Below are 12,819 nucleotides of genomic sequence, written 5' to 3' on the forward strand. Positions count from 1 at the left end.
AAGAATCCACAGTAAACGGACATTTATAAATGCATGTAGGCGTAACTGACCAGAAGAAGACTTCATCTTGTTTGAAGATTTAAAATAAATATTATTTTTAAGAGAAATGTACGGTGGCCCTGAGGGTCGACTGCGTTTTACACCGTTTAAGACACACCTTGTATAAAATAACTAAAGTCAAAATACCTTTGTGGTTTATTATTTCTGTCTGATTGTAACATAGCTGGGCCAGGACTTGTTCTTGGAGGCCCCAGGCCGAACCAAGACCACCCCTCTCAGAGGCACCAACACTCCCAGTGAGGGGAAAAGTTAGGAAGCACAGTATTGGAATTGTTGGTTGTTGCTGATATTTCCAAACATACTTTAGCCAATACCGATAAATGCAAACTTTTTTAAATCTTAAAGAACGCTAAATGTCTCCAGTCAAAGAGAGGCTAAACCAGTCTGGTGGTTGTTTTTATTCAGGGCTTCATTCAAGATGTTCAGGGCTCACAGTGGGCCCCCCGGAGTGTGTTGGACCTTGGACGACCACCTATACCTGAGGGCAGGTGAACATTTTGCAGATACATAAGGCTGTAAATATTGGCAGAAATTTCCATGTCAGCCAATACCCTTATGTAACACTTTGTGCTTTTTTCTGTGTGTGTGTGTGTGGGGGGGGGGGGGGGGGGGGGGGGCAGATAATGTCCCTGGAAATTGCAGCCCAGATTTTTGAAAGTTTTCTGCCATCCATCACCTATACCTGATGGTACACTTGTATATTTCACCCATATTTATGGCCCAATGCTGAATTACCTGTGTGTGTATATATATATATAAATACAGTGCTTAACAAATGCATTAGAGCACCCTAACCCTAACCAAAGTCAGGTTTCTGCCACAGCTGCCCTAAATTAACAGCATTGGTAATTACCAAAATCATTTCTTATGTTTCTGCAATGGTTAATACACCAATATGTAGACGCTCTTTAACCCAAATGATATTTTTAACGCTTAAATATCATTATTATTGTTATCCATGAATTTCCAAATTTACTGATTTACAAAAAAACTGAAAAAATAGTAAAGCACATGAATATTTCTTGATTAATATGTCAAATCATAGTTATTTACTGTCATTCCTGAACAGAAAAATGAGTTTTAGTGGTTGAATGTTATGCTTGATTCATTTCTGACTTCTCAGAGAAGCCCAGTGAGCCGGCTAAAATTTGGGTGAATTCAGTTTGAAATTCCTCATTCCTGCTCAAAATGGTAAAAAAGAAAGAGTCCGCATTAAAGCACTTCATGATGCTGGATGGTCTCTGAGACAGATATGACAGGTGGTCTAATACATTTGTTAAGCATATATAAATATATAAATATATATACACACACACACACACACACATATATATATATATATATAAACAAAATGTAAGGAAATTTGTGTTTGGTAGATTATTTATTTGTTGTAACAATGCTTCTTGGTAATAAATCTTATACCACTGGAAAGCCTGTTTATTACCCTTTCAAATGATGCCACATTTGTAAGGATCATGCATTTGTGGGATGAGCAGCAGAGCTGAATATGTGGGTTGTGGCCATGAAAAATGTTCCAAATCTTCTTTATTCTCGTATCTCTCTGAAGGAGACCTCAGCTTCATGTTTGTTTTTTATTCTTTGTCTAAGTGGATGCAGCTTGATGTAACCAGTTATTATTAACCTGACTGATGTTAGTAATGATGCAGATGATATTACACTCAATAGAGTTAAAATATGTTATTAGTGGCACACTGTACACTGTGCTGATCCTGTTAAATCATATCCATATGCCAGTCATCAGAGAAGTTGAGAGAAAAGGGGGCCTCCAAGTCACTTAAACAGCCCCTGGAACCACATCCATCTCTTTTATATGTTATATTTTTATATCTCAAATACCAGAATCTGTTATTTATCCAACATATGAAATACTCATCAGACTACTTTGTATTTCAGCTCCTTCAGCACCATTGATCAGCACATCTGCTGTAATTACAGTCCAACTGAGACAAAGTTACAGAGGAGCTGTTCAAGGATTTAGGAGGTTAAAGATGCAGATGTTGTAGCCATATCGTTGAGTTCTGATGTGTATAATGTCTTAACAATCAGTCGATTGATTCTGCCTTTAGGAACCCTGCTGTTCTACCGGGGTTGACTCACCCTCGCCTGTAGGTGGCAGCAGAGCACCAAACAACATTTTACTCTTCTGGGAGAAGAAGGAGGAGGTCGCCTTCCCCGGAAGAGAGCGGTTAAGTTAGTGCGAGGGGATCTAAAGCAATAATTCAGACAAATTCCCATGTTATTCCCCTTTTATATTCATCTTACTGAGTAATAGATGTTTATGTGACAGTAGGCAGTGCCGCTGTCTCTCGGTTCGTCTCCTCAGCCTCTCCCGGCCTCACCATGCAGCATGCCCCGGCAGGAGCTCCGCAGGCTCGGCCGCTGTTCGGTGGATCTCTGTCGGCCGTCCTCCCTCACTCTTCTGTGGACACCAGCGAACTGAGGGAGATCCCGGACAACCAGGAGGTGTTTGCACATGCGCTGACGGACCAGAGCCTGATCATAGAGCTGGTGGAGTTCCAGGCTCAGGTGCCGGACCAGGACGCGGCCAGGTACCACTTCGAGGACATCGCAGGGAGCAACAAGGCTGCAGAGCAGGGGGGTTTTCAGGTATGATAGACCATTTCACCACAGCTTGGTGGATTCATGAAAGGCTTGAATGAGAATGGAGAAGAATATAAATCCACAGAAGCTCCAGAACAGTGAACAGCCGGTGTATTTGTTAGATGGAGGCATTGTGCTGCAACTCACAGTCTTGATGACTGAAATCTATAAATGACTTCATTCAGAGTGACTTTGACCTCTCTTTTGCTGTTATATCTAAACAGCTATGCATATGTTTGTGGATTTTTACTGTTGTCAAAAGTACAAACTGGTATCCTAGCAGAGGGCTATGAAATACAGAACCATGGCCAGTGTTTTTGAATGGTTTAGACCACAGGTGTCAAACTCAAGGCCTGGGGGCCAAACCCAGCCCATGGCACAGTTATATCCGGCCCACCAGATCCTATCATTCTTTTTATTAGAGCTGGTCCACCAGTATGAGTTCTGCAGATTTTCTCCAGTATAAAAATGTAAACTTAACCTTAATAATTAAAAGTATCCTTGTTTAGTCATAAGAATTAGAAAGAGTGAAAAAGTTAAAATAATTTGACAAAAAGTCAGGAATGTGTGAAAAGAAATTTGTTTTCATTTTGTATTTTCTAATTTGCATCTCACAATTATGACTTAAAGTTATGGTTTTGACTTTTTATCTCATTTGACCATTTCGATTCACCATTTTGAATGGTCTAAACCATTCAAAAACACTGTCTCCGTTTATACTCATGAAAGTGAATTTTATCTGACAGTTTGACTTTGAACTTTAACCGAAGAATTAACCTTTTTTATTTAAAATCTTACATTTTAGCTCATCTTTGGACCTTTATATCTCAATATTTTTCATTTTATCTCATATTTTGACTTTGAAAACTCATTTTTTTAGAACTTTATCTTATATTTTCACCTTCTAAACTCATGAATTAGAATTTTTTTTCTCATATCTTGACATTTTCAACCCCTAAATATAACAATTAATCCCAAATATTGAGTTTTTAGATTTACAATTTTAAATTTTTTATCTAATTTTTTGACCTTTTAAACTCATGTTTTTGGATTTCTTCTCATATTTTGACATTTAAAACTCATCATTTTGAAATTTTTTTAGTACCTAAATTGTTAAATATCAACGATTTCAACTTTTTATTTTTTTTAAATCTCAGAAACATTCATATCTGTGTTACATTATTTTTCCCTATAGTTTGTTACCGGTTAAGATGAGATTGACAGTCTATGGGAAATTTTGACCCAGTTCAGCCTTCAGGTGAGACCCAAATTCAGGATTCAGCCCCTGCTGTGACTGAGTCTAACATCCCTAATTTAGACTTTGTGCTGGTCTTTTCTCACTTATTTTGATCATTGAGGTTGAATTAAAATGTCCCAGTATTTTGTGCCAAAGGGATTTTGTTGCTGTGCTGTCAAACAAGCATCAATACAGTTTGATTTTTACATACAAAAGTTTAAATGTCTGGTTTCATGATGACTTTTCCTCCAGGTGGCAGGTGTGGAGCCGGTGTCCCAGGCTGATCTGTCCCTGTCAGACTGCAGCTCGGCCTGGATCCTCTCTGGGACTCAGTGCGTGTCCAAATTTAACGAAGAGGCTAAAAACACGGTGACCATACACCTGGCCCTGCTCCGCCTGCCTCAGTTCTCCACAGATGTGCTAATCAGCTTCAACGACCCCCAGAGCATCAGTCCTTCCAGCAGCAGTGCGGCGTCAGCGGGGGCACACGCACAGCCGTGGACCCAACAGGACTTCCAGCGCCTGGTGCAGACCCTCACACTGCATGACCCGGGTCTGTTTGGGTAGACTCTTCTCTCTCTGTGGCGTTTCAGCTGATAAGGGAATATATTCATGTACATTTTGGGCTGGTTCTGTTTCTGAGGTCCCACCAGCACTTGATTCCAGGATTTCCCTGGATCCAGACATGAAAATTCAGCAGCAGGCGTCGTCACTGCCATGATGGCAGAAAGAAATACAGGTTTCTACTGAGTTTATTCCTAAATAAAATCCAAATATACCAACGGAGAAATGTTTTTTCTTATAATGAACATTAAAGAATATTATAGTTCGAAAAATGACATTCTGTTGTGTTTGGATCTCTATTTTGTTAAAATATTTATTTTTCTAAATTAAAGACGATCATAATGGCATTGTACTGGGATTTTCTGCCTTGGATCAGATTGATACCATCAAATTTGGTTGGCTCAACTCACACGATTTTCAGATCTTAACGAGGATTTCCTGAACAGGAAACAGCTATACAGCTCTATAAATGAGAATGGCCTATCACTGATACTATATAAGTCACATTAGTGTTGTGAAATATCAGCTGGTTTGGCGATTGGTCAGTCTACTAAGCCTTGTAGTGTACTGGGACCTCCTACAGGTGGCAGTCTAACCTGATTAAAGGAGCTCAAAAGTCCTCCTTATTTAGTCAGCAACACGCTTTTACTCCCTGTGTTCAACAGAGCAGAACAAAACCTCCCAAGGAGCAACCCAGCAAGTATCCTGCTTTAAAGAGGGCTGAACTACACACTGGGATCACTCATTCATCACACACATTCATTTAAGGGAATTAATATGAACCATTATTAACAGGCTGATAGCACTATTTAACCTAGTGACCTGGCTAAACAGCACAAAAGTCCAGTCAGTAACAACAACTGTAACTCTGCTGCATTATGCAGCGTTATCTACTCAAGTAGATTAGAACTGAGGAAACTTAAATGTTCCTCAGCCCCCCAACAACAATCACAGTAAATATAATCATGTTTTTCTCTAATTCTCTGGGTTCGATAAACTTCGGGGTTCACAGAACGTGTTGGTCGTCCGTGTTAATTTGGCGTACAAACGTGGTGCAAATGTCCTCTAAATCTGCACATTCTAAGCTTTCCACTTTGCCAGGGATGTCAGACTCAGTCACAGCAGGGGCTGAATTCTGGATTCAGGTCTAACCTGAGGGCCAAACTGGTCAAAATTTCCCATTAAGTGTCAACCTCATCTTAATCAGTAAAAAATAATAGAGGAAAAAACATAATGATGAAAAATGATGTTGAGATTTTAAAAAATGTCAAAAGATAAAATTGTGATATTTAACAATTTAAGTACTAAAAAAAACATTCAAAAAGATGAGTTTTCAATATCAAAATATGAGATAAAGTTAAAAAAAAATGAGTTTTCAAAGTCAAAATATGAGATAAAATGAAAAATATTGAGATATTAAGGTCCAAAGATGAGCTAAAATGTAAGATTTTAAATAGAAAAGGTCAATCCTACAGTTAAAATTCAAAGTTAAAAAGTCAAAACCATAACTTTAAGTCATAATTGTGAGATGCAAATTAGAAAAAAAGTTTTACTCAGAGCACTAATGGATGTGTTTCCACAACTTTTCCAATGTCTAGACTTTTAAATACCAACTCATAAACTGACTTTACTGTTCTTAAAAAAGGGAGACCTGAAGTCTCAGGAAAGAACCGGCTGAAGACAGGACATAAAAGAGAGTGATCCAGATCATAGGTCCTGATGAATGTGCTACCAGCAATAATAATCAATAATAAATGACATCATAATGAAGCCTTTAATGGTGTGTTTTAAAAAGATTAAGATACGCGCTACCCTCACACATTACCTGCAACCCTTGTTCCCAAGCCAGCCTGTATTTCAGTCCTAGTGATGTCTCTGTTGAAAAGTAAAAAAAAAAAAAAAAAAAAATTCCTGTGAGAAAACGAGAATATAAATGTCCATCCATGACACATTTTTGGATTTATGTCCACTTTCTGCTTGTTTTGGTTCACAAATGATGAAAACTTAGAAAATTCTTACATTTAGGAAACTAGAAACCTTTTAAGAAGTTCTGATTAAAAAATGACTGCAAGTGTTTATCATCAATGAGTTGTTTTTAATGTTGTTTGAGCCTTGAATGGAGTGGAGCATGGCCAGCATTGGTTCATCATTAAGCCTCTGTAATAGACCGATACTTGAATTTAAACCCAGAATCATTCTAGTCATTCTTCTCAGTGAGAGCAAGAGCACATGTCTGTGAGAAGCATTTAAGGCAGAGGTAGAATTCAGGAGGTTAAAGTTGATCTTAGGACCTTCATATAAACTCTGCAGCAGCTAATATTCCCATAATCCTCAGAGGAACCACAGATTTTGGTCGTGAGTGGTGGAAAGAGAGCAGACGGGTCCCAGCAGGAGTGAATATTAGGTCAACGGTTTCCATCGTTCTCTGCAGACTCCTGCTGGAATCATTCATTAAACCCTGGAAACACTTTATGAAGGGCGAGTTTGGTTACAAAAACACATTTATAGCAAGGAAAGTGATCCTCATTATTGGAGCTTTGAAGGTTTGGAGTCATATTTGGAAATTTAAAGTCACACAGAGAGCAGCAGATGCTGTTTTTCTTCAGCTTCACTTGCTGTTGTTTAGGAGAAGAAGCTCTGGTGTTAGAATCCCCACAGTGAGGATGAGGAGGATCAGGTAAACATTACATAACAGGAAGTAGAGTTTGTCTCCTCTGATCCTCAGCTGATGCTCTTCTCATGAAGTCGGCTTCCTCTCCTGACAGGGATCCAGAGAAACATTCCTTCATTTTCACAAAACCTCAGCATGAGCAGCTGAAACCAACAGGCTGGTATTCGATTTCTCTGAGATACAGCCAGATCATTTCCTGTGGACCAGAGGCAGGAAAGGTCCAAGACAAGGCTTCATAGCAGAGGTGAGATCAGGAGAACATCTCTGGACTTTATAAGCTCCTGACACAGACAGAAAGACAGCTGAACGTTTGCTCTCAGTCTTACCTTCAGGGTAAGGTTGGGTTCATCCTCCAAGAGGCATGAGGCAATGCTACACCTGTAAATATAATAACAGTCCACAGATTCCTTTTTACCAAAAACATAAAGTCCATCTCCACTCACAGTTTGTTTTTAGTCTCAGGAAGTTTTTACCCTTACGTTTTAGACACAGTAACCTGCTTTAATAGGAAGATCCAGCAGAGCCTTAGCCTGAGTTTTGTTCACATGCAGAAAAGTCTAAACCTGCAAATCAGATGGATTCGCCTGTTTCCATGTTTCTCACTGGTGAATCCATCTTGCACAGCTCCCATCTGAACCATTTGGGCCCGGTTAGAAAGTGACAGGACCAATCAGCAATGAGGGGCAGTACTTTTGGGCACAGCGGAGTCGTGGCATAAGCAACCAGCAACAAGAGGCCGGTGCAATTATGGCGGAAGAGATTAGCGTGGATGCTGCTAAAGCACCAGTTTTATCAGAACTTGATGACAATTCTTCGTTAAAAGAAGAACAAAGAACAGCAGTGAGTTGTTTTCTTTTCAAAAACCACAAAAGTTGTGTACTGACATGTCTACAGTCGCCATGGTTACCGTTATGCAGTTCTCTATGGAGTTTATTCCTCGGTGGCGGCTACGTCACGTGTTTTGTTGCTCTGATTGGCCCGTAAAGATGTGACAGACAGAACGTTCAACCAATCACACTCTGAGTTTCTTTTTCAAAGGCTCTGCCCTTCCTCAAACGCCGTCTGAGAGGTTTACCAAGTTAGAAAAAGTCTGTTTTCAGCTCTCTATGAACATTAAAATTACTCATATTTGGATCAAATTGACTTCCTCTGAGGGTTTCATGAGAGAGGAACCCCTTGGATTTTGCAGAATTTTCCACAGCTAGTATCAATCTTCTCCTTTTCGCATTCAAAAATTTTGTGCAAAGATTCTTGGCTGTGTGTGTGTGTGTGTATATTTTAAGACTCTGAAAAAACTACTTCCTGTTTCATGGTAGAAAAAAAGATTGCCCTTTCTGTATTTTTGATGTGACTTGAGATTTGAACCCATATGCAGTTTTTAAAGACTAAAACAAACAATGACCACAACTTTCATTTTCCATCTTCACATTTTTTTGTGGGAAGTTAAAGACAGTGATTTTTTATCTTCCGTCAAATGTAATAAATCACTGCAAATGTAATAGTAATCACGTTTGCAGTGGGAAACTGCTATTACATTTGTGGTTCATTTTCTTGACGTTTGCAGGTGTTACAGGACTCCACAAACCAGCCAGCATGTCCTTGTGGGCCCAGATGGGTTATACATGGGCTACAGTATGGGTCCCCTGTGGGTTTGTCCTTGGGCTCCATGGTGGCCCCACCTGTGGTTGCCCATGTGAACGGCAAGTGTGGGTCAGCCCATATGAGACCCATACAGGCCCCATGTCTGCTCAGACAGACCCGTTTTTATTTTAGTACAAGAGAAAACGTAGCCCTTTCCTCACAGGAAGCCCACAGCAGATATTTTAACTGTTCTGATCTTTTTGTGCAGATTATTGAGATAAAGCTGTAAATTCCTTAGAAACCTCAGCGTGAAGCGGGCAGCTCAACATTCCCCTGAATCTGTTTTTTCTGAGTCCCAGAGGAATTCTCCAGGGTATCGTTTGACCTCTGACCTCTGCCCAGCTTAAGCCCCACAGGTGGTGTTTGGACTGACGCCTCCATAATGAAGATGAATACCACTTCCTGTTTATAATAGGAACAACCTGCTGCTTCCTGCGTCCCTAAACCAAGTTCAGCAAACGGATCAATCACAACCTGCAGCACCAATATCATCATTCACTGATCAATGAAAGGGGTTTTCTGAGTGATGATATGCATTACTTCCTCACAATCCTCTGAGCCTGCGCGTGCGCCGGATGTGTGAGGACGCTGGCGTGTTTGTCGCCGCTTCACAATCCTAAGAAAACTGTCTGCTTTCGCTTAACATCGATTATTTCTTGTAGTTCTGCTGTTGCTAAACCATCCAATCGAGTGCTGATTGATATCAGTTAGCTCTAACTTTGTTACAACGAACCTTGTGTTGTCGTCAGCCAAAGTACTCACCGCCCCACAGCTGTTAGCGTCCTCCAGCTAACCTCCAGCCCCCTGTCTTAGCAAGTGTCCCACCAGAGCTCCGAATGTGCTTTTCCCCTTCGAATCTTGAGCTTTCTCTCCTGACCACCTGTGGATCTTCCATTAGGTTTTCCTGGCTAGACGCCGGTTTAGCTGTTAGCTTGTAGCCACCGATCAGCTGTTAGCCTCTGTGGGCTAGCGGATAGCTAGCTAGCAGCAGCCTGCTCCCACTGCCTCCTCGCGCAGCTAACATGGTGCTCCTCAAATACTCGCCCCAGCAGCTTCTCAACCTCATCTCTTTCTCCACTCCAGCCTGTCTTACAGACATTAAATCCCTCGGCCTTCTGCGTCGTCCTCGTTATATCCACAGAGCACAGAAACATAAGTTTGTTTACTCCAGCCACACCGTCCCCACAGTCCAGTCGGACCGGCGCCCCGCCCACTCTCGACGACGTCATCACAACAAACCACACGTACAGCTCAGTAACCTGAGACCTCTCAGATGCACCAATGTCCCTCCCACTCCCCTCTGCTCATCATCTTCAAACATTTCCACAACATTTATGCTGCAAAATGCCCGGTCCATAAACAATAAAGCCCACCTCATCCATGACATCATCACAGACAGGAAAGTAGACTTCTTATGTCTGACTGAAACCTGGCAAAGCCCAAATGACTACTTCACACTAAACCAAGCAACCCCACCTGGCTATGTGTTTATCCAAAAACCTTGCACCACTGGTCGCGGTGGGGGGCTGGCCATGATCTATAGAGAAGATTTCCAGGTTAAGGAGCTACCAGCACCCAGCACCTCAGCTCTCAAGTGTCTAATCATCTCTCTCACTGGATCAGCTCCGCTTCAGATCATCCTCATCTACCGGCCTCCCAAAGCAACGACCACCTTCCTGTCTGACCTGTCTGAGCTCCTCACCTCTGTCTGCTCCAGGTCTTCTTCCATACTTCTCCTTGGAGACTTCAATATCCACGTTGACTCCACCAGCTGCACACTCACCTCCAAATTTCTATCACTACTGGACTGCTTCAACATCACACAGCATGTCCAAGGACCCACCCACTCCAAAGGTCACACACTGGATCTTGTGTGCTCCACTGGTCTCACCCCATTCATTCCACAATGCCTGGACCTAGCCATCTCAGATCACCATGCTGTTTTCTCCTCTATCCCCACCCCCCTCCCCAGACAGCTTACAAAACGCAACATCACTTTCCGTAACCTCAAGTCAATAAGCATCCCAGCCCTCAAGAACATGTTAGCTACCAACCTGACCACTACACACCCTATAACCACAGTTGATGCCCTGGCCAATCACTACAATACAGCACTATCCCTCAGCCTGGATTCTCTCACCCCTCTGAAGACTCGCTCAGTCTCCTTTACCCACCCAGCCCCCTGGTACACTGCTGAACTCCGCTCCATGAAGGCTTCTGGCCGACAGCTGGAGAGACTTTCTAAAAAATCTGGCCTCACCGTCCATCTGGAGGCCTATAAAGAGCATGTGCGCTCCTACAAAGAAGCTCTCTCCAGAGCAAAGTCCAGCTAGTACTCATCCCTCATCAGTGACCAGCAAAACCATCCCCGGATGCTCTTCTCCACAATAAATCGCCTTCTCCACCCCATTGACAACCTTCATTCCCCAGCCAACTTCGACCGCTGCACTAGGCACCTGCAGTTTTTCCAGGATAAAGTTGCCTCCATCCAGCAGCAACTTTCATCTGGACCTCCACCTCAGGATTTCACTTCACATCAGGACACCGCTCCTCTGCCTCACTGCCGTCTTTCCTGCTTCACACCCGTGGACACTCTCCAAGTGGCTGAATGGGTCAAGAAGGCCAAGGCATCCACCTGCTCCCTCGACCCCATACCCACACCACTGGTGAAAGCATCTCTGTCTGTTCTGTGCCCCATCATGGTAGACATCATCAACACCTCATTATCATCTGGAATTGTCCCCTCATCCTTCAAAACTGCCTCAGTAACCCCCATCATCAAGAAGCCTGGGTCAGACCCGGAGGACCTCTCCAACTATCAACCGATCTCCAACCTTCCCTTCATCAGCAAAATTCTCGAAAAAGCAGTCGCTGCCCAACTCCAGCAACACATGTCCAACCATGAGCTCCATGAACCTCTTCAATCAGGATTTCGCACTCACCACAGCACTGAGACCGCCCTTATCAAAATAACCAATGACCTCCTCACAGCTGCAGATTCTGGACACATCAGCCTCCTCATTCTCCTTGACCTAACCGCTGCCTTCGACACAATATCCCACACCATCCTCCTTGACCGCCTGTCTCACCATCTTGGCATCACTGATACAGCTCTCTCCTGGTTTCACTCATATCTCTCACAAAGAAAACAGTTTGTTATCATCGGCACCTCTCATTCATCCCCCGTCCCAGTTAACCAGGGCGTGCCTCAAGGCTCTGTTCTTGGACCTCTCCTTTTCACCATCTACATGCTTCCCCTTGGACAGATTATTCACAAACACGGTCTCAGCTTCCACTCTTATGCAGATGACACCCAACTCTACCTCAGCACCAAACCATCCACTCAGCTCCCTCCCCACTCCCTGGTAAACTGCCTCCACGACATCAAAGCCTGGATGAACTCTAACCAACTCAAACTCAACAGCAATAAAACAGAGCTCATGGTGGTGGCCCCCAAAGCGCTGCTGCAGAAGGTTGGAGATCTCATGCTCGATGTGGACGGGACCTCCATCTGTCCGTCCTCCGAGGTCCGAAACCTGGGCGTCATCCTGGACTCCACCCTCTCCTTCCAGTCCCACATAAAGTCTGTCACCAAATCTGCCTTCTATCATCTCAAGAACATCTCCAGACTCCGACCATCACTCCCTGATTCTGTGGCTGAAACACTCATTCATGCTTTCATAACCTCCCACCTGGACTACTGTAATGGAGTCCTGTCTGGAGTTCCCAGCAAAACCCTGGACAGGCTTCAGTACGTCCAAAACTCTGCAGCTAGAGTTCTCACCCACACTAGACCCTGGCAACACATCACTCCGACCCTCATCCACCTCCACTGGCTCCCTATCAAGTCCCGTATCAACTACAAAGTCCTCCTCCTCACATACAAATCTCTCCATGCTCTGGCTCCCCAGTACCTTTCTGATCTCCTCCATCCATACACACCATCCCGCAACCTTCGATCTTCAGACACCGGCCTACTTTCCATGCCCAAAACCAAACTCCGAACCTATGGAGACAGAGCCTT

At 42.9% G+C, this 12,819-nt stretch overlaps 2 protein-coding genes across 2 annotated transcripts; both read left to right on the forward strand.

Annotated features, from left to right (window-relative positions):
* Positions 1–2,239: 2,239 nt before the first annotated feature.
* Positions 2,240–4,758, forward strand: rangrf (RAN guanine nucleotide release factor). The gene is made up of 2 exons (XM_041791691.1): positions 2,240–2,688; positions 4,172–4,758. The coding sequence occupies exons 1-2, from the start codon at positions 2,422–2,424 to the stop codon at positions 4,484–4,486; spliced, it is 582 nt and encodes a 193-aa protein (XP_041647625.1). The 5' UTR covers positions 2,240–2,421; the 3' UTR covers positions 4,487–4,758.
* Positions 4,759–9,817: 5,059 nt separating this feature from the next.
* Positions 9,818–12,781, forward strand: LOC121511739 (the record flags this gene model as incomplete). The annotated part of the gene is made up of 2 exons (XM_041790501.1): positions 9,818–11,083; positions 11,336–12,781. Coding segments are annotated over exons 1-2 (2,712 nt in total), but the record flags the coding sequence as incomplete, so codon positions are not given.
* Between the last annotated feature and the right edge of the window lie 38 nt (positions 12,782–12,819).

The sequence above is a fragment of the Cheilinus undulatus genome, linkage group 7 (genome assembly GCF_018320785.1).
Source record: "Cheilinus undulatus linkage group 7, ASM1832078v1, whole genome shotgun sequence".
In the NCBI taxonomy this organism is placed as follows: domain Eukaryota; kingdom Metazoa; phylum Chordata; class Actinopteri; order Labriformes; family Labridae; genus Cheilinus; species Cheilinus undulatus.